Consider the following 21,999-nt stretch of genomic DNA (forward strand, 5'->3'; position numbering starts at 1 on the left):
ACCAAAGATTCATTGACGAGACACCTAAGGACTAATAAGGAAGCGATGTAAAGCCTCAAAGCTAAAGAACAGAGGGAATCGTGACCTTGTATAACAAATGCATCCTCTGAAAAAAAACAGGAAAATGGGCTTGAGCAAAGTCTTTTAAACTTTGCTTCTCTTTCCTGTTTTAGAACAGGGTGAATCTCAAACCCACTGACAGCCACACATCTGGGAAACTCATCAGAATTAGGTTTTTTTGACCGGTACTTATAAAGTGGTTTGTATAGAAACAGTCTATGTTTTTGCCAGAGGCAAAAGCATAGAATGCTGCATAGAGTATACCGCTGTTTGTGAAAGGGAAAAATAAAATCACGTTTGCGCTACTTTCAACACAAGGTCTGCCTTCCCCCGTACGATCTGACGGGGACGGAAAGGACGCCGCCCTGGATCCCCGACCCCTCTCACAGATCCTACGGTCCCGGAGAGGGTCTCGAAGGGGGCTCTGGTGTCGGAAGGGTCGCTGTAGGATCTGAGGGGCTCTGTGAGTCCCGCTGCTCCAGGCACGGGTACAAAAGCCGCTCCCGCCCAGCTCCCGCCCGGCCCCCGGCGCGGAGCCGCTCTGAGAGCGTCCCTCAGCGCCGGCCTCTCACCGACCGCGGGGAGGCGGGGCCAGCAGCAGCGACCAATGAGCAGCAGCGGCTTGCTCTGACTGACAGGCCCTGCCATCCAATAGGAGCCTTCACTTGAGCGAGGCGGCGGCACTTGGGGGGCTCTGCTCTCCCCGCCCATTGGCAGGCTCTGAGGCGGGGCACCGCCCCTGGGCGGGGCTAAAGGCGGCCGGGGGGCGTGGTCTGGGGCGGTATATAAAGCTGGTGCGGCGCGGTTTCCGCTCTCAGTGGGCTCAGCGTCGCCTGCAGTGCCGTTTGTTTTGTGGGTGTGTGCGCAGCGCCAGCCGCCGCCTAACAGTCTCTTTTATTGTGTGCGCGGCCCCCGTCTTGCCTGGGTCAGCGGCTCCCGGGGCGCGTCTCTTCCCGTCTTATCTCCTTGTGCGCTTCCGCAGAGTGATTTGTCCGCGCCCCTTGCCCGCTGAGGCGGGGTGCCCCCAGCCCGCGCCGCTTTTCTCCCCGCTCCTGGCCGGGGGCTTGCGGCGCTTCCTTCTGGATGCGTCCCCGCAGCCCCGAGCGGGAGGCGGCCAGGGGGAAGCGCTGCCTCCGAGGATTTACCGCTGCCTGGGACTCGGACCCGCTCCTTCCCCGCGGGCGCACCCGGCGCCCCGGCTCCGCTGCCGCTCCGGGCCGCTGCCATGGACGAGAAGTACCTGCCCGAGTTGATGGCGGAGAAGGACTCGCTGGACCCGTCCTTCACCCACGCCTTGCGGCTGGTCAACCAAGGTGAGGGGCGGCGGGGCGGAGCGGGACGCGGGCCGGGGTGAGCGGCGATGCTCAGCCGGGGGCTCGCCCTTCCTTATTGCGCAGCTCGGAGGGGTTTGTTGTGTTCAGGCTCCCGGGGAGGTTCCCGGTGCGGGGTTCACCCGTGCCTTGCACCGCTTGCGGGGGTTTGTTGCGTTCAGGCCGGTGTTTGCCGGCTCCCGGCGCCTTCCCCTTCCCCTGCCGGGCAGCCGCGCTCGCCGGGTGCCTGCCCGCGCTGCCCCTCTTCCATCCGCGTTCCCTCTGCTCACTGCTCGAGTTGGAGATTATTCCGAGCTGAATGGCCGTGTCTGCTGTGCTCTGCTCGGGCTGCATGTCAATTGAAACCCCAGACGGTTTTCCTGTTTTACCCTGCTTGTGAACAATGAGCAGCCGATTGTTTACATATCTGTGAGCTTTCTTAATAACGAGCCTACTACCGATGGCCTTTCCTAGAAACTTTGGGCTCTGCGGCTAAGATATTACGGAACCAACAATCCATGTTAGTAAACCTTTATAAAAATACAAGGCATATTTTGTTTTGCAATTATGTAACTCCAGATAATAAATTACTCCCACCCCTTCTGCATCTGTCAAGTCAGATGTGCTTTAAAATGCTTCCTTTTTGTTTCAGTGATGCAGTACTGATTAGAAGAGTCATTCTGTGTGAATTAAACTATGGTTTAATGTACATTTAGAGATAGTATATAATTGGCAGGTGACTTTCAAGTACAGCTCTGGAGAGACAAATGCTTGATCTAGTGCTTAGGATGCACAAGTGAAATAAGCTATGAACTGATTCTCTAACACATTGAAAGCCAAAATGATTTTGGCTTCAATTGCAATGATTACAGAGCCGTGCTTGGTGTACTTTACATCCTATAACAGGAGCAAGTTTAAGTTGATGTGGGTTCTTCTAACGTGTTGTAGATTATGATGTGTTATAGGTGCAAATGCCTGTCTCAGATTCATAAGGAGAATTATTGTTCTCTGAAATACTCTGGAGTTAGGGGCAGCTGTTACAGTTTCAACTGTGGAATGCATATGCTAAGTGAATTGAAGGTCCATGTCCATGGGTGGTTGGTATTTTGCATATTTTTTCCAAACTCCCTGTTGATTGTGGGAAAAGGAGAATTATGTTTTAAAAGCAGTTATTTGCTGTATTTGCTGTAAATGAAAAAAACTTGTAAAAATTAAGCTTGATGGCTACAAATTATTGAAGTTCCTCTTCAGCTAGTGAAGAATCTTTTTGCATGTGTAAATTATTCCAGGGAGCTACAGAACCATGTGATTTACTGTTTTGTAAACAATGTTAAAGAAAGTAAATCTGTCCTTTTGACTGAGTTTAATATTTTTTGAGTTTCTCATTGAAATGATAAAGTGGAGGACTGAAACTTTTGCCTTTCATCATGGTATCTGCATGCATACATTCAGCTCCAGAAAAAAAAAAACAACCCTGTATTGTTAATGTAAAAATGTAGATGTATGAGCATCCAACCTCTGTAATCTAGTAGGTGTCTTGATTTTTTGTTTAATTTGAAAGTGAAGTCTTGGATTATATCTGAAGTGTTTCACATGTTAGAGGTGAGGAAAAGAAAGATTGAGGGTGACTAATCAACTGGCTAACTCCAGTTTAAAATGGAAACTTTTATAATATATATGTAAAATAGTTCATTTGTAGAATTGCCAGAGCCAGATCAAATGAAGTGCCTGTATAATACAGGTGGGAAATACGATATCAGGAGGGGATGTTTTACAAACCCATCCTGCCATGGCACTAACTTTATCAGGGACTGTTTTTTTTCTCAATGATAATAATTCTATGCACTTAAATGAATGGCAATTATCAGTGGAAATGTGTATGTAATGGTTCTGGCTTGGATTTTGTGTGCCAGGTCCATTGAATATTTTCTAAGTTAGTTCATGTGGAGGCAAATGAAAGAGCTTCTCTTAATTTTTTTTATAGTTGGATTTGCTTATCTTTTAAGTTTAGAATGAAACAGAGTTCCAAGCTTGGTTTCTTTTGGATATCAGAGAATGTCTTAGCAAAGGTTTTAAGTGCTTTAAATAACCAGCTTAATTATGTAATAGCATTTTGGTGTCTTAGTGGCATTAAATTTGCTGTCTGTATTTATTTAAACTGAAATACTGTACATCAGCTGGCTTTCTTCAGAAACTCAGGAGTAATTTGTAAGAGTTGTATGGATGAAGTAGAATACTTTTGAGATGGTGAAGTAATTCAGGTATGTTTACTGCTCAGACAGAGAGAGGAGCCAAATTGCTAACAAATTTCCAGTCATGTTAAAATTTGGTTTCTAGGGAAAATCCTGGGTCTAGACTTCTAAAATGTGGTAATTATAGTTTTCAAATAGAAGTGGATGAATTTGCATATTATGCTTATAATTACACATTTTAATTTGTATACACACAAATTACATAATTTTAAATTTAAGAAGTGGAGCTTGACCTGCTTCAAGTTCCTGGCTAACATTTCAGTTAAAAAAGAACAATGTGGAAATAACTAAGATGCTGTAAGAATATTTTCATGGGCAGTATTATTAATCTGTCTTTCTGAATTAAGATATGACAGAAATTTCTCTGCCTTGAAACACTGTTTTGAAATCACTAAAATCAAATATCAGTATCCTTCAATGTTCCTGCATAGCAAGTCCTGATTTTCTGATTTTTCTTGTTGAGAACTCTGTTCAAGGATTTGATGCCCTGTTTCCTTGGGACACAAATACTATACTTATTGTTTAAATTTTGTTTCAAACAGTCATTGAAACATTTAGCTGCTGCTTAAATTTTAGAACAGTGGGAATCTTTTCCAGGAGACTAGACTTTATCCCTTGTTCTAATTAAGAAGATGCATTTGTATACTTGAGCATTAAGCCATCCTAAAAAGGGGTTTCTTTTTTGCCTATAAACCCTTAAGCATGTTATAGATTGGAAATAGACTTATTTGCATGTGTGGTAAGATGACCATGCTAATAAGATTAATTTGCAGCTGATACCAGGCAGTGGGAACTGGAATTTTGTTCAGCTATTAGCTCATAGTAAATTCTGTAATGAAGAACCTGGGGAAAGATGAGATTCTATCAAGAAGCAAGAGCTTAATACATTTATATTTTTCCTATTTTCAGCTCTTATATGCTTATCTTTATGCAAAATCTGAAAAATATTTGTCTGTGGGAATGATGATAGTTCTGAAATCAAGCCTTATTTCAAAGGCTGTCTTTGCAGTTGTGGTTGTATGTAAATGTTGGTAAATGTGCAAGTGTAGTGTTGATTCTCATAACTTGGTTCATGAGTGATGCTCTAAAAATACTGAAAGATCCGTGACAGAAAAGTTACTTTACCTTCTTTCACATTTATTTATAGCAGTGATTCAAGAGGAGCTGTTTGTGAATGTTGAATGAAGTATGGGAAACTGCAGATGGAAGAAGCTAACTGTAAATAAAACATGGTGATACCAGACACATTTCCAGCAGGGCAGACGTGGAAATGGGCGCTTGGTAGTTGTTCAGCTTATGTAGATAATTAAATATGTAGATAATGAAAGTTAGGGCTGCTGCCACTGCTGAAAGACAACTCTTGTGCAGACTGGACCTCTGGAATTCTTCCTTACAATCTCATTTTAGTTGCTTTGAGATTTGAGGTAGTATCTGAAGCCAGGCTTCCTTTAAAATAGCAATGAGACGATGTACAGGAATACCAAGCCTTCCTATCAGTAGATGGCTGTATGTGCTAACTGTGTTGAATGGCTTCCCTGAGCCACATGGCTGGTGGTGGTCAGCAGGGGCTTGCTGTTTCTCGTGTCAAATTTTGCTTGGGACTTCAGTAACCAGAGCTGTACCTCCCTAAATATCAGGGAGAATGGAGTGTGAGAGAGTGTACTCACTTTCTGCTTTGTGGAAGATATAGTGGTCTTTTTTTTTTTTTTTTTTTCAGCAGAGATGGCTTTGTAAAAATGGTTGAAGTAGGAGCTTAACAATAAATTAAGGTTCCATATATATTACTGATTTTTGTGTGGTTTAAGCTCAGCTTGGTTAGTTGGGTACTGTGCAGCCACTCATTCATTTTTCCCTGATGGAATGTGGGGAATATTGAAAAAGGTGAAACTTGTGGGTTTAATGACTGAAAGTAAAATATAATAATTATACTAGAAATTAAAAAGAGGACTAAACCCCATGCTGTGGAATATTCCTTTGTCCAGTTCAGGTCACCTCTCCTGGCCGTGCTCCCTCTGGACTTCTTGTGCACCTGCTCCCCAGCAGAGCGTGAGACACTGCAAAGTCCTTGATTTAGAGTAAGCACTACTTAGCAACAACCAAAACATCGCTGTGTTGTCAACTCTCATACTGAATCTGGACCACAGCACTGTGCCAGGCACTAGGAAGAAAAGGAACTCTATCCCCGCCAAAACCAGGACATCTTTCAATAAATCCAAGTATGAAAGGGGTTTTGTGTGTTTCTTTAAATTATCAAAAATAAATGTGATTCTGTGGAGTGACACACATATGTTGTAACGTAAGTAATCAGTTTGCCACTGAAGCATCCACTTTCTTGTGTGGACAAGTTTCATGGCATGGCACAGACACATGGTGCTGCTCATTCCAGTCACTAATGGTGTTGAATGTACTCCATCAGTGTAACCCCAAACTCTCCTTTTTGTCCTTATAGTATCAATTACAGAAACAATACTTGTTTCAAGTGTCCTACTATTTGAGGATTTCAAAACACTTCATGAAGGTCATAAGTGTTTTGAAAATGAGCTATTACTGTAGAAACTGAGCATGTTTTAAAATTATTCAGAGCATTGTATGAAATAGAAGTTTTGTGCTCCTCAGTTTGTTTTTTTTTTCAGACAGCTGGTCACTTTTAGTTGCCATTCTTAGAAGTTAATCAGAAAGAGACTCTTCTGGTTTTAATCTGATTGCTAGAAGACGGCAGTCTAAGTAGAATGTTTAGGTGGAATTGGATATTTTCCAGGCCAAGTGTGATAAGAAATTAAAGTGGCAGTAATGGGAATGGATATGATGTAATGGCTGCACTGTCAAACTAGGGAAGGCTGACTTGGCTTCTATTTCTGTTTTCTTAAAGCAGCATCAAAAGTAGTAACTCTTGGAGGGCAGAGGGGATATTTCAGAGTCTGTGTCTCATATCAGCTGTATTTATTTGGTAAAACTTCAGAGGTTCATATTTTTGTTATGGTTGCTCTTTGCTTTTACTGCAGTGAAACCATATTGGAGCAGTCAGAGGGCTTCCTAAAAGTTAGATTTCAATTTTGCTCTCTTAAAAGACTGGAGAAGTGGTTTATCAGATATTCCAGTCATGTTACCAGGGCTTCTACAAAATACAGCTGAAGATAATCATACTTTCCTCCCCCCTTGGCTCATCTGTTCTGAAGCCTGACTGAGCCTAGAGCCACTCACTGCAATCACAGTTAGTGTAAAGCTGACTCCTAATTCACTTGCACACTCACTTTGGCAGTCAATGAGAGAGACTGAATTTAAAGGTTTCAAATGCAGGCTGACATGGTTTGTCACTTTCAATCCTTTTTGACACTGGCCATGCAAATTAAAACTGTAACCTTCTGAGTACTTATTTACTGGGGAAATCAGAAAGGAGATCACAGCACTATTCCTGTGGCTTGTTTGACTTTTCTTGCATGTACTTAAAATTTATGTATGTGACCTTTCTGCCCTCTGACTTCAAGTATAATTAAGAAAAGAATTTGGGATGCACTTTTGTTTGAAAGACTCGGGTATCAAAGTTCAGAGTTGAGAAGCATCTGTAAAGCATTCAGTGTGGTACTGTGTGACTTTTAATTAGTATTTAGCAGGATTCAGTAAAAAGCATGTTTAAATAGATTAACTGGTAACTGACACACCTAATATTTTATGGTGAATTAACTGACTGTTCTTAGCTGAGCTCTGCAGGAATCTTGCAAGCTTAATGTTTACATTATTAATACTGTTTTTCAAATAGAAGATAACAAAGGACAGGGCTTCTATACTGGACATGTGGAATATTTTAATAAAGTGGGTCTGTCTAGTCCTGAATCCTGGGAAGGCAAGTCTCACCTGTGCCATGGGAGCTGTTTGGTAGGGGTTGTGGTAGTTCTGGGAATTATTTTAGAGCTGTATATTTCTAGCCAAATGTGATTTTTTTTTTTTTTAATTAAGTGTAACACTGGCTAGAAAATTAGTATCTTTATGGCCTTAAGTTAAGGCCATAAGGGCATATGAACTTGGGAATTTATTTTTCTTGGATCATTCTAGTTCCAGAAGTCCATATATTAATATTTGAGGAAATCATGGAAAAAATACAATGTTTTGCAAGTTTGAGAAGGTCTGCAGGCCTCTTGCTAGTCTGATTGGTGTGTGAAAGGGATCTTTGACTTGTGCTTGGAGAGCCTGACTTGCCTGCAGGAGTGAATAAAGGTGTGAAGAGGCCCTGCAAACTAATGCTGAAATGTCTGGCCAAGAAGTACAAATGAAAAAATGCGCAATGCTTTAGCAATGGATGATTAACTCTTAAACCAGATATAAGGACCAGTAGATTTTGTGTGTCTTGACGTCTTTGCATCAAAATGAGTTGCATTTATGGACATTTGATCCCTGCTAAATTGTTAAGCTCTTTGAACTGTCAATGCCTTGGGCTGTACAGTAGCTGTAGGTTGGCTGTTTATGCCAAGGAACAAATTAAAGAGCAGTAACTGGAGAGGTAGCATGAAGAAGCATTGTTAGACTGATTGATGTATTTTTGTACGTTAGCAGCTGAGTGGTGCATGTTTTATTCTTTGTGTTTATCCTATCCTAAAATTTCCCTTTTCTTAAACTTGCCTTTGTTATTTTTATCACTTATGGTTCTTTTATGTTGTGTTGTTGTTTTTCAGCATTTTACCTTATTGTCAAGGCAAACTTGTTAAGAAGCTAGGCAGTTAAATGGATTTCCTTTCTATTCTCCATCTCTAGTGCTATTTGTTGGATGCCTTTCATTTCTTATTTTGATGTGTTTATCAGACTTTTGGCTGCAGGTAGCAATTCAACTTCAACAAAGTTGCAAGGCAGCAAAAATTGTCAGTTTAATTCTTGTAGATGGTAAATCTTTCACTATTTTGGCTTGTATAGGTGTTCTTTTGCAGATCTTAATTTTCTAGGAAGAATTTGTTGACAAAGTAATTGGAAACCTAAAAGATTAGAAATCATTTCAGTAAATCCATTGTACTTGATCCAACAGAAAATTTGTTATAACAACTGCTGCTGTGCTGATCTCGGTGTTATATAGTGACAGTGAAAACCTGAAGTTGCAAATCTTTTGAGGATTTACTGATTTTCTTTGACTCTAATAATCCATCAGGACTGTTCAAAAGGAACAGTCTGAGTAAGATTCTTTTATGTGGACAATACAAAGAGTATAGGAAAATGTCTTAAGTACTGTGTGCAGTTTCAGACACCATAACATAAATCACAATATAGGAAATATATAAAACTGCTAGAGGGTGTTCAGAGGAGGACTATGAAGATGAACAGTCTGGAGGAAAAACCATCTGAGATGTGGCTGAGGTCACTTGGTCTGTTCAGCCTGCAGAAAAAGAGACTGAGAGGAGACCTCATTGCAGTCTGCAACATCCTCATCGGGGAAGAGGAGGGGCTGGCGCTGATCTCTTCTCTGTGGGGGCCAGTGACAGGACCTGAGGGAAAGGCCTGAAGCTGTGTCAGGGGATGTTCAGGTTGGATATTGAGAAAATGTTCTTCACCCAGGGGGAGGCTGGGCACAGGAACTGGTTCCCCAGGGAAATGGTCACAGCACCAAGCCTGACAGAGCTCAAGAAATATTTGAACAATGCTTTCAGCCAGATGGTGGGATTCTTGAGCTGGTTTTGTGCGCAAGGACTGAAGTCCAAGTCAGGCTATTCTATGATTCTATAAATCAAAATTGCCTCTCCTCTTACTGCTGCTGCATTTGTTGAATGCTTAGAGAGGAAATGTAGCTTTTTATTGCCTCAGACCATTCAGTAACTACTCTGGAAAGCAGATGTGTTTGAAAGCAAAAGGTTTTACATTTTTTTCAGCCAATTTTTCCTACTGCTTTGGGATAAAAACGATGATTTTCACATGCAGAAATGGAAGGACTGCTTCTTATGTGGTCATTTTTCCTTTCATATGTCCTTTTCTGCTTGCTGGTAGTGGACAAAGATTTTTGTTACTGTTTCATTTTGATCTATGTCCTAATTAACTAGGGGTGGTCAAGTGCCAATCCTGATGTGTCCTTGGTGAGAAGCCCAGTTTCTCCTCCCTGCAATCACATCCACAGTATTTGAGGATTAAGATTTTTGTTGCTTTTCTTCTGCTATTAGGCAGAAATGCTGTGGTGCCCTCTATGCTGACTTCAGTGATACAGCTCCATGGGATAAAGCAGTGAAGTAAAATAATCACCCTTTCCTTCTCTGTCCACCTCCAGACTAATGCTAAATGATCAATTTCACTTCTGTGAAAGTCAAAGGTACTATGGTTCTTCATGTCTGGTTGTTTGACTTTCTATGGTGTTTAACTGTACCCCATCTCCCCTCCTGAGCTTGAAGGAAAGCAGATTTTTCTCCGCTATAGAAACACAGTTTGGGTATGATGCTCTTGATCCATTTGTAGAGTCATGAAAGCTCAGAAGGCATTTTTTTTCCTTTATTAAGTATCCAACTGCTTCATGACCACTTCCAGCCTATTATTTTGGACTCAAGAAGTCCTAATTTTGAAAAAAACTTGGTCACAGATCAATTTTCTGCCTCCCTTTAAAGGGCTTCCCAAAATCTTAGTGGTCATTGGAGATGTTTCTCAGCAAAAGTGTTTGTTTTTAATGATTGGTTCAGTTTCTCCATTTAAAGCCTGGTGTATCTGGAGGAGCCAAGCTGCTTCACAGCAGATGGGCTGCAGTGATACCTTTAGCCCTTGTTAGCACTTGCTCCCTATGTAGAGTTATCCCAGTAATATCCTAGGCTGGATAGTCTGCAAGGTGAAATGCAGCACCTTAGTACTAGATCTTAAAGACTGGAAAAGACTCTTGTGGTCCAATTTGTTTTGTGTTGCACAGATTAGTCTTAATGATTGTTTTTGCTTATCAAGTACCCTTGACTTTTTATTACACCATGCATCCATGACCTGGAAAAATGATTAGGTTTTTTATTGGCCTACTGTAGAGAAGCATACAACAAAAGATTTATCATGTTTTTAAGGCTTACTGTATCTATTTTTTAGACCTTTTTGTTTCTGCAGGCACCTGAGTCTTCACAGAAGCCTGTTAATACCATGTGAAACAAATGCTGGGAATGATGTAAGTGTAGTCATAAAGTGCTTGCGAGGGATGTGGTGTTTTTTTGGCTGGGGTTATTTTTTTTTCTCCTGGTAGCCACTGTGGGGTTGTGTTTTGGATTTGCGATGAAAACAGTGTTGATAACACAGGGATGTTTTCATTCCTGCTTAGCAGAGCTTACACAGAGGCCTTTTCTGCTCCTCAGCCCACCAGTGAGGAGGCTGAGGGAGGAGCAAGGAATGGGGTATGACGCAGCTGACCTGAACTGAGATGTTCCAGACCATATGGCATCGTGTCCAGAATATAAAGCTGGGGGGAAGAAGGAAGAGAGGAAGTTTGGAGCGATAGTGTTTGTTTTCCCAAGTCACCATTATGTGTGATGGAGCCCTGCTTTCCTTGGAATGGCTGAGCTCCTGTGGCCATGGCAAGGGGTGAATGAATTGTTTTGCTTGGCTTATGTTCATGGATTTTGCTTTACCTACTATTAAACTGTCTTTATCTCGACCTATGAGGTTTATTAATTTTACCCTTGTGATTTTCTCCCCAATCCTCTACGAGGTTTATTAATTTTACCCTTGTGATTTTTTCCCCCATCCTCCTGGGGGGAAGGCAGCACTTCTGTGGGGCTTAGCTGCTAGCTGGGGCTAAATCACAACAGAATTAATGACATCTGAAGAATTTTTCCAGCTTTATATCATCCATGAATTTTAGGATCTTGGGTGATTGGGGACTATTAATATGAGCGCACTTTGGAAAGAGCAAAAGCCTTCCACAGTGGGTTTCCCTACAAGATTCTAATACAGCATCTTAGATGTAGTGATGCAGAACTATTGACGATGCAGCCTTTGCAGAACGATTTTTTAATGCATCTTTTCCAGGCAACTCTATTATGATTAGGGCAGTAGTTACTGGAGAAGGCATGGCATATGTTTAATTTTGGGGGACGCTGTTTCGGGAGGGTTTTAGAGAGATTCAGGAATTATTTCTGGAGCGGTGCCAGGAGGGGGCGACGGCAGCCCGGCCCTGCGGGGCTCCCGGGATCGGGTGTGATCCCCGGGAGAGCGGGAATTGGGGCTGTAGGATCGGGTGTGATCCCCGGGAGGGCCGGGATCGGGGCTGTAGGATCGGGTGTGATCCCCGGGAGAGCGGGAATTGGGGCTGTAGGATCGGGTGTGATCCCCGGGAGGGCCGGGATTGGGGCTGTAGGATCGGGTGTGATCCCCGGGAGAGCGGGAATTGGGGCTGTAGGATCGGGTGTGATCCCCAGGAGAGCCGGGATCGGGGCTGTAGGATCGGGTGTGATCCCCAGGAGAGCCGGGATCGGGGCTGTAGGATCGGGTGTGATCCCCGGGAGAGCGGGAATTGGGGCTGTAGGATCGGGTGTGATCCCCAGGAGAGCCGGGATCGGGGCTCCCGGGATCGGGTGTGATCCCCAGGAGAGCCGGGATCGGGGCTGTAGGAGCGGGTGTGATCCCCGGGAGAGCGGGAATTGGGGCTGTAGGAACGGGTGTGATCCCCACGAGAGCCGGGATCGGGGCTGTAGGAGCGGGTGTGATCCCCGGGAGAGCGGGAATTGGGGCTGTAGGAGCGGGTGTGATCCCCAGGAGAGCGGGAATTGGGGCTGTAGGAGCGGGTGTGATCCCCGGGAGAGCGGGAATTGGGGCTGTAGGATCGGGTGTGATCCCAGGAGAGCGGGATTTGGGGCTGTAGGATCGGGTGTGATCCCCGGGAGAGCGGGAATTGGGGCTGTAGGAGCGGGTGTGATCCCCAGGAGAGCGGGAATTGGGGCTGTAGGAGCGGGTGTGATCCCCGGGAGAGCCGGGATCGGAACTCCTGGGATCGGGCGTCAGCCCGGCGGGATTGGGGCTCCCGGGATGGGTTGTGAGTCCCCCGGAAGATTCAGGAGCAGGTGGGATCCCCCCGGGAGAGCTGGGCTCGGGTGGGATCCTCCGGAGAACGGGCTCGGGGCTGTGCGGCTGCGGGCGGGGCCGGGTGCCATCGGTGTTCGGCTGTCGCTGCAGCTCCCGCAGCCAGATGTGTTCTGCCTGCTCTGCGCCTCAGGGCGCAGGGGTGTCCTGTGTCCCCGTCCTGTGTCCCCGTCCTGTGTGCCCGTCCTGTGTGCCCGTCCTGTGTGCCCGTCCTGTGTGCCCGTCCTGTGTGCCCGTCCTGTGTCCCCGTCCTGTGTCCCCGTCCTGTGTCCCCGTCCTGTGTCCCCGTCCTGCTGTAAGCCCAGCCCGCAGCTCAGCCCCCGCAGCCTCTCGCTCCCTCCCCCGCGAGGGAATGGGGGCGGGAATCGGAAGAGTAAAAGCTACAAAACTCTGGGTGAAGAGGGGATACTTTGATAAGCAAGGTACAAGCTGCACACACAGGCAAATGAGAATAAGGAATCCATTCTCCACCTCCCCTGAGCTGGCAGGTGTTCAGCCGTCTCCAGGAAGGCAGGATTCCATCACACCCGGCTGTGTGTGGTGCACCTCCCCCTTTCTTATTCCTCCTACTCCAAATGTCCACCTCTTCCTTCTACTCTCACTTTATATATTGAGGATGACGCCATATCGTACACGGAGATGGTTTTAAACTAAAGGAGGAGAAATTTCTTTTATATATAAGGAAGAAATTCTTCTCTGTGTGCTGGGGCACTGGCACAGGTTGCCCAGAGAAGCTGTGGAAGCCCCATCCATTGGAGTGTTCCAAGTCAAGTTAGATGGGGCTCTGAGCAACCTGGTCTAGGGGAAGGTGTCTCTGCCCATGGCAGGGGGTATGGAACTAGATGATATTTAAGGCCATTTCCACCCCAAACCCTTCTATGACCTGAAGTAGCTTTGACCTGTGTTGTTTTCTTCATGTATGCTTGAACTATTAAGACTGCTGTCAGTCCAATTTGAAAAATCTTGAATAAATTTTTAAAATAAACTTTTCCAGACTTCTAAATTTCAAGCTCTTGGAATGTTCCTTTATTATCAGCTGATTAAATGGAGAGTACAGGGAAATTACCGTAATGGTATTTATAAATTATTTATTTATAGACGCACTTATATAGTTTGCAGACCTGAAATAATAGGCCTTGTTTGGAACCCTAAGTAATAGTTTGTGTAGTTCAATATAACATTAATTAAAAATGCTGGTGTGTATTTCATTACCACATAAGTGGCAAGTAGCTGGCTGTGGGATCAGGTCTATAAAGAACTCTAAGTGAATTATGCTTTAGATTAATGCCCTGATAGTAGAAAATGGATGTGATTTGCTTTCTTAACTTTTAGCTTATAGTTTAGACTTCACTGATATGCTGAGCATTGTGCTAACATAATGTGGTTTTTGTCTGAGTAGGTTGTAGGTCCTGAAGGTACCAATCCGTTATTCCTGTTCATGTGTTCAAGGAAATGACCAAAGCTTCCAATGACTGCCTGGGCTGGGAGGCTGCTTGCTCTGTTGCCTTGCATGAGGCTGATGCTGAGTATTTATTTAGGTACTCTAGACAAGAGCTAAAGTACTCAACTTGCTGGATAGACTCCTGCTTGGTCATTTTCTGGGGAGAGCAGTGAAGTGGATAGGAAATAACTGTGTCAAAATTACTTTTTTTTCCTCACTTGGATAAAGTATAAGGTAAAACTGTAGGTTTACTTCTTTACCATTCTTTCAGACTATTTTACTTAACTTTGTATTATTGCACTGGAGTAGTAGTAACGGGCTAGAGCTCATTGCATTTCATTAAGTGTTTTAGCAGTGACTTCATTATTTCCAAGTCTGTGCAAATGATGCTAATCATGTAGGTATGTCTTGTCAGCGTCTGTATGAGGTATTTTTTGGCTCCTCATTTGGAAAGGTTTCAGTGCTGTTATCAAAGCTGAGATTTGAAGCTTTTCTGCAGAGTCATTGGAAAAGAGCTGAGTGGAGGGAATGTAGAAAGCAAACGTAGTTCCTTTATTCAGGTTTGGTACCTTAAACATGGCTGTGCATACTGTTAGTAATGGATGTCAAGCTGTGCTGTAATAAAACAAATGTTAGCATTATTTTTTTTCATTTTATTGATTACTAATCAGCTGTTTGTGCTGTGTCAGTAATAGTCAATCAACTTTTTGTAGCAACACGTTTTCCCTTTACAGTACTTCATCCTCAAATCAGCCATCCTGACATGGGAGAAATTTTACGTGTACCTAATTGAAATCCTAACAGAATAGTGAATGCAATTTTAAGCTAAGCCACAAAATGAAGAAATAAGAGCAGATGGCCCCTTCAGAAAAATAGATTAAACAGATATTCCTGGCCAGTTACAAAGTTAATCTCATGCTTCTTGTCAAGGGCTACTGCCAATATATAGTTATTATGCAAGGCTAAAGTGAAAGCTGTATGAATTTAGTGATAAAAGCTTTCCTGCATTCCCAGATCTTTCTGATAATTTAGTGTTATGTTTGTATTTTTAAAGTTACACTTAGAGCAACTATGAGTAATAACTTATTAAGTTAGTCGTGTCTTGCTTTAGAAAGGGATCCTGCAAAAAGATTGGCTTTGGGAATGTAGTTCCATTTATGATCAAGGAAAATTCATTTTAGCATTTCAGGTATTTTCTGGCTCTGTGACACACTGATGATTGAGCCTTTAAACCCCCGTGTCAGATTTGGTAGAGGGATTTGTAAGTGTGTCTCTCCTGATGGCATGAGAAAGTTTCTAATCCCTGTGGTTAAATGTTCTTTTCAGATGTATTAGTGGACAGTCAGATTTTTTCAGTTCACTGAAGCACCTTTATTTCTTGGGTATATGCAAAATAACACATTCCAGCCTTTTTGGGTGGTTATTCTGTGTGTGACTGGATGTGTCATTCCTGCCCTTGCTCTAAGGTCATGAATGGAGAGGGGGAAGTGAGATTTGACCCTTTCTTTAGACGACTTCTTCATGGGTGCACAAGTACCCATTGCAACTGTTTGAGTTTCTTCCCAAGTGCACTTTTTTGCTTTGTTTCTCTCAAGTAGCAAGGAGCAATAGAAAAGTCTGCCCTATTAATTGATTATTGCTGTCTCGGCTGTCCTTCATCTTTTAGGTACCAAGACTCTAAAATTTCTTAAGCAGCTGTATTTTTTTAAAATGCATTCCCTTTGTCCTCTGCTACATCTAGAAGATAACTTCATTCTGTACTTTTGGAAAATGGAGCATCAACATTTTCTTTCCCATATAAAAGCAATTTAAGCATCACTGAATCAAGAAGTAATGGCACCTCAGGTAGTTTGCGTTGGCACTTTTCTTATTGTTTCTTGGCAGACAGAAGTGATGAAGGAGCAGAAACTTGAATATATGGGGCTGTGAAGGCGGGTGGGGGACAGGCAGGGCAGGTGTCTGGTTAGAAGCAGCTTCTGCAGGTTCCCAGCATGACTTTTAAGAATATGACCAGTTTTGTTCTTGCTGTCTCACCTTGAATGTAGGTGAACTTCCCTGGCTGTGAATTGTTCCACTGCACTTGAAGGTGTCGCCTGTTTTGTGCCTGTGACACTTTGTAGTAGATGATTTTAGGTGTATAAGCTGTAGAAATGTACTGAAATCTGCTATTTAAACTACTGAATATAGGAATTACTCCCATAAGAACCCATGTACTTGTCACTGGGAAAAAGTTGTGTTCAGTGAAAGATGGCATTCTGAAATTAGCTGGGTGAAAATTAAAACAGTAACATGTCTAAAGTTAATTTATCAAATAACTATGTGACATAATTTGGGTGCAGTAAAACTCAGGCATCACATTTTAGACTTCTATGTAAGCATTTGATTTTAAACTGTTTTCAAAACAAACTATTAAGACAAATGAATTTGCAATGTCTTGACTTCAGGGTAGTTGTATAGAACATGCAATTTTCCTGATTATTACAGTTATACCATAACCATGACTGTTGGAAAGAAACTTGGACTTTTAAAAATACTTTTTTCTGAAGAAAGATGATTTTTATAAATAAATTTACTAAGTTGAAATACAGCTTAACCAGAAGGAGCTGCTTAGTTCCATTTAAGGTAAACATGAAGATACTTTCTTCAGAGAAAGATTTTGAGTCAGAGCTGTTTCTTATGGCAGGTAAACCCATACCATAAATGCCATATGTAGTATATTTCAGCTTTGTAAGGTGTGTTTCAGCAAAAGCTTGCTGGCATACGTTGGTAGTTACTTCATATATTTATGCAGGTATAAAATATGTTCTAGTTAATTTTTTCTTAAGTTTGGAAAGATGAATAATGTTCTATTAGGTGAATGCTAGAAATACTAGTTTAAGAAAAAAATCCTGTCTTCAGAGATGCCATGAAAGTTGGAAGATTGCCTTCCTCAGGGAGGGTGCTGCATGGGCTCGCACATGGTCCTACAGAGGCAGAGATTTATTGCAGCTGTAAATGTGACCACTTTCCTGCAAAAACTGATCAGCTGAAAGATGTTTGGTCCTTTCCTTAAGATTTGCAGCTGGATTGAGTCCCTAAGACGGACTTTCAACTTTTACAACACTTCTAGGGGAGTCTGATCTTGTTCTACAATTCTGTGAAGTGATTCAACTAACTTATTGAGAATAAGTTTAATATAATATTTGGGGGAAAAAATGAATGTGGTAGCAATATGCATTAATTCTATGTAATGTGTCTTCATACACAGAAAATAATTTGGATTTGCCTGCTATTGAACATGTGGAAGGGATTTTAATTTGTTATCCCTCTGCTAGTTAATTTTTAACTTGGATGTTTGAAGTTTTTAACATCCAATTTATGTTGAAGCTAATACAAAAATTTACCACAGAAATTTCTTTAAACTACACTTTCCCATAGGACAGTGGATGTGCAAGCTGCCTTTTCCTGCCAAGTTACATTACTGCAATCCAGGACTGTAATGGGTGACAAAAAATAAAAGTACTGCCTATAATAATTTTGTCAAAAGTGGTGCTTTACCTCTTTTACCTGCTGGCAGTGGAAGTGATGGCCTTCTGAAGGAGTCATGAAGTGGTTTGGTTTGGAAGGACCTTAAAGGTCATCTAGTTCCAATCTCCCCTGCCATGGACAAGGACACCTTCCACAGGACCAGTTTGCTAAAAGCCCATCCAACCTGGCTTTGAGGTTAGAAGATTAGGGTTTTGTTAAAATAATCCAGGGTGGTGTGCTGGAATTAGTCCCTTTTCTTTTACATGTGCCAACTAAAGTCCATAGGTTTGTTTCCTACATCTGTGGATCAGAATGCACAAATGCTTTAGGTTGTTACCTTTTTCATAAATATTATGAAAGTGTTTTTTAAATTTGCGATTTTTTTCTTTTGTTTTGCGGAGTAAAATGTACAACTCATCTGTTTTATGACCCATGGCATACACCTGTTTTTGTGGTTTTGTGTTCTTTCTATACAAGATTGCTTTTTCACAGCTTACTTGCACATCAATAGTTTGTGCTTTAGTAAACGTTTCAGATGTGTAATTTCATAGGACTCTGAGAAATTTACGTCAAAGGAAGCTTTTGTTAAAAATCAGCAATATGAGAAAATTACAAACAGTAGGTTGAAACAAGAGATTATACGTGAAGGTTACTCCATCCTATACTGTTTTCGATGGTTCATCTTTTAGAGGCTCTAAGCAGTGATTGCATTCACTTTGAGTTCACTCAGTCAGTGCAATGCCACAGAATATAGTTGTTTTTTATCAATTCTGTAGTAAGATTAAGGTTATACTTGTTGGTAGAGCTTATGTAGGATAAGTGGGTGTGAGTTTAAATCATAGCAGTGTCTGATGCTAACTCTGAATTTCACTGAATTAAATATAAGAATTTAAAAACACTATAGATACTTGTAGTAGCTTTATCTCTGTTCCTTTCCCTAACTCAGTGTGAAATATGGGCAGTGACAAGTTTTTATTGGACAGAAAATGCGTTTTGGACAATGTTGCATTCTGGGAAGCAGTGGGAAGAGCTGCATGCTGTGTGCATTTTCAGCAATGCACAATGGAGAGGGAAAACAATGGACTGCTGTACCCTGGCTCTGTCCATATCTTTTTCCCTGGACTGTTTTAGCATTCCTATGATGAATGAATAACATTGATTTCTATCCTACTTTTAGGTAACAAATTATGGCTTTCTATGTTCCAGTTTTTCATGAGAAATAAATCTTGGGCTGGGGGAAGAATTTATTAGAACTAGTATTTTTTTTAAAAGTACCAAAGATGGAACAAATCTTTCCTCCAAAGAATAATTTCAGAACTCTTCAGCAAAGCAGCAGAAATCAAGACACTTGCTAAAACTTGCATGAGAGGAAGTATCACCACCTCCAAAGTGCTGGCAATGCTGTTCTGGTGCAGTCCAGTTGCTGGTGGCTTTTGCAAGTCCACCTTCCTGGCTGGTGCTCAGCTTGTTTGAGCTCCAGGTCCTCTTCTGCAGAGCTGCTTTCTGGCTGTTTGATTTCCAGGCATGGAGTTTTCTTGCATGGGATTGTTCCTCCACAGGCACAGGACTTTGCATTTCCATATGAATTGCATAGCACTGCTGTCAGTCCACTCCTCCACCTCTCTGAGGCACTTGGAGTGTCATCAGAACCCTCTGGTGTTTGTATTGCTCCTGGTTTTCTGTTATGTGTAAAGCTACTGAAACTGCACTCTGTGCCATCAGCCATCTGTGCCATCTTCATCGCTGAAGATGTTAAATATCACTGACCCTCGGAGCTCACCACTGATGTCTGTCCCCCGGCTGGCCTGGCTGTGATGCCCCTGACAGAGGCCTTTGAGCCAGGCAGGTCAGTTTTCAGCCTGCCTCATTTCATGGTCCGTGTCTCTATCCTGTGCTTCATCAGTCCACATGAGGATGGGATGTGGGAAGCTTCTCAAAAGCTCTACTACAGATGGGGTGGACACATCAGCTCTGGTCTCATTTCATATTGTTCATAGTGTTGTTTAGTACTTGTGACTTCCCTGCCATAAATTTGTGCAAACTGCTCTCCTCTTTGCCTTCCGTGCTTGGAAATGGTTTTCTAGAGGTGTTTACTACATCACCTTCCAAGAGATCAAGGTGAGTTTTACCTTGCTGTGGTGCCCCAGCTCCTCCTCCCTGCTCTTGAAGATAAGACTGCTTTGCCTCAGGCATCAGTGACATTCCCTGATGACCATGACCTTACAGGAACAGTGGCCTCTTGTTGACATCAGCCAGCTCCCTCAGTATTTGTTTCCTGAAACTTTTGCTTGAGTGACGGTTTAAAAAAAAAAATCTATGTTAAATTGTGCCTTACAGAAGGTGTGAGTTGTGTTTTACTGATATTTATCAGTGGGATATGACACATTATTGACTTAAGGATTGCCAGAGTGTGAGGCTCTACCCTGGCCTTCTGTCATTGGGATGGAGGCTCCTGGCAAAGCTTTAGTTGCCTAAAAATTATTTTTAGAGAAGTAGAAGATAACACTTCCTTGTCTTGCTGATGGCTACATAAATCTTGCTTAATGCTAAGTAAACAGCTGTACAGTTATTTGTGTAACTATCAATTATAAAGAAAAGGGATGTGTTTTGTTAGCATAGCTATCTTCTAGTATTAAATATGGTTTGTTTGAATCTGCTGGCAGATTTTTAGGCTGCAGACTTTGCCAGTGCCCTAAAGTGTGGTCTTAATAGTGCTCAAGTCTGTTTCAAGGGTCAATAACTGGATATGCTATGGCTACTACTTCACCTTGGCAATAGTTTAAAATGTGATATTTGCATATTGAGATCTGATTTGTGCATTTTCTTGTGAAAGTTGTCAGAGGAGTCACAGAAAGTTTGTATTACTCTGCAGTGCTATGTACATGACAAGGAGGAAAGATTATAGGCCTTTCTCGATGTCTCACCAAAACATAAGTGAAACCTTGTGTAAGAGCTACCTGGCTGTGTTCATGTGCTTAAATGAAAAAGGTGAAACAGGTGCTTGTAAGGACTCTTGATACAGAATATTAACTTCATTTTGCCTGGGTCCTATGCACCAAGTAGTGTAAGATTCTCTGTATGTTGGATTTTATTTTCAAGTTACAGAACAAATGAGTTGACTTTTTGTAGTTAATGGATGTCTGACCTTGCTAATTTAAAAATATTAATGCTTAAAGAAAGATCTGCAGTAGGTAAATGTACAGTAGGTACAGTGGCTAAATCATACAGTGATTTTAGCATTTTGTTGTAAGTTATCTCCACAATGAGATATTTTTCAGTGGAGTAGGTTGAGTGTATGGAACTGGTGTCTATGTCTACATCTTGTTTTCTTCCTGAGCAAGACTGATTAAATGTCTGTTAATACCTATACATGATTTTGACAGTTCCTACTGTGGTACTTCCTACCTTACTGCTAATATTAATCAGTCTAAACAGATTTTAGTGGAGTCATTTTTGATGTGAAGGTAATAGGTGTTCATTTAGCTTTGAATTGCTTGAATAAAAAAGCCCATTCAAAATATTTGTCATATTGGTGACTGAAATGTGTTTTCAGATCAGTGCAGATAGTAGTACTTAGACTGCAAAATAGAACTTAAAATGCCTATGAATGCAATTTAAATAAAGATTGGTTTGAGTCCTTCAACAGGGATGTTATTATTAATTTGAGGATTCTGAATGCTGTAGACATCATTCTGGCATGAACTGCTTATTTTATTGTAAATTGAAATTAGATTCATTGTCAGTCACTTTTGCAAAATTAGGGTGGCATATGAAAGACAGTTATTTGGAATTCATCTATTGTAGTAATGCGCATTAATTGAAACAAATTAGTGTGGGTTTTTTATGCACAATTCATGCTCTTAATGCATTACATTACTCTGCCAGTTCAGAATTAGGATCTATTATTGATGCAAAACTTGCAATTTTTAAAAAGACTTTTTAAAGGATTAAAATATTGGCTGAGGAGAATAGGTGAAGTTTTCTGAGACTCTTAAAGGAATGGGCATGGGTGCAATAAAGAGAAACGGCATTAAAAATTGAAAATTTGGTTGCATTTTTTATGTTTTAGACCCATTCAGGATGAGTCTAAATGTTGCCAATCCAAATATATTTAGTTCCTTATTTAAATATTTTGAGGCTATTTTTGTTTGATTACTTTAGTTCCCCAATTCTCCCTTTTTTTGTTGTTTTTTTTATGAACACATGCTAATTAGTGTTTACTTTGGAAACATCTTGGAGGTAGAAAAAGGGATATTTTTCTAAGCATTTACTCATATCAGAAAATGTTTAGTTGCTGCACTTAATTGTGTGTTTTTCTGGGGGATTGGGATGCTATATACAGTTGAAATTGGGAAATTCTGCATTTTTTTTGTGAATGTCTACACAGAGAAACTGCTTTGAAGCAAGCTAGACTATGCTAAAC

At 41.8% G+C, this 21,999-nt stretch overlaps 1 protein-coding gene across 2 annotated transcripts in view; it reads left to right on the forward strand.

Moving 5' to 3' along the window:
- Window positions 1-876: 876 nt before the first annotated feature.
- Window positions 877-21,999, forward strand: part of KHDRBS3 (KH RNA binding domain containing, signal transduction associated 3) — an 89,502-nt gene continuing 68,379 nt past the window's right edge. For both annotated transcript variants that reach the window (XR_005979284.2, XM_002190094.6), the window contains exon 1: window positions 877-1,373. Coding sequence is in view for 1 of the 2 variants with exons in the window: in XM_002190094.6 (XP_002190130.2) it covers window positions 1,286-1,373 (88 nt within the window). In the remaining variant the exon portion in view is untranslated. The remainder of the gene's footprint in view (window positions 1,374-21,999) is intronic.

Source organism: Taeniopygia guttata, chromosome 2 (genome assembly GCF_048771995.1).
Source record: "Taeniopygia guttata chromosome 2, bTaeGut7.mat, whole genome shotgun sequence".
NCBI lineage: Eukaryota > Metazoa > Chordata > Aves > Passeriformes > Estrildidae > Taeniopygia > Taeniopygia guttata.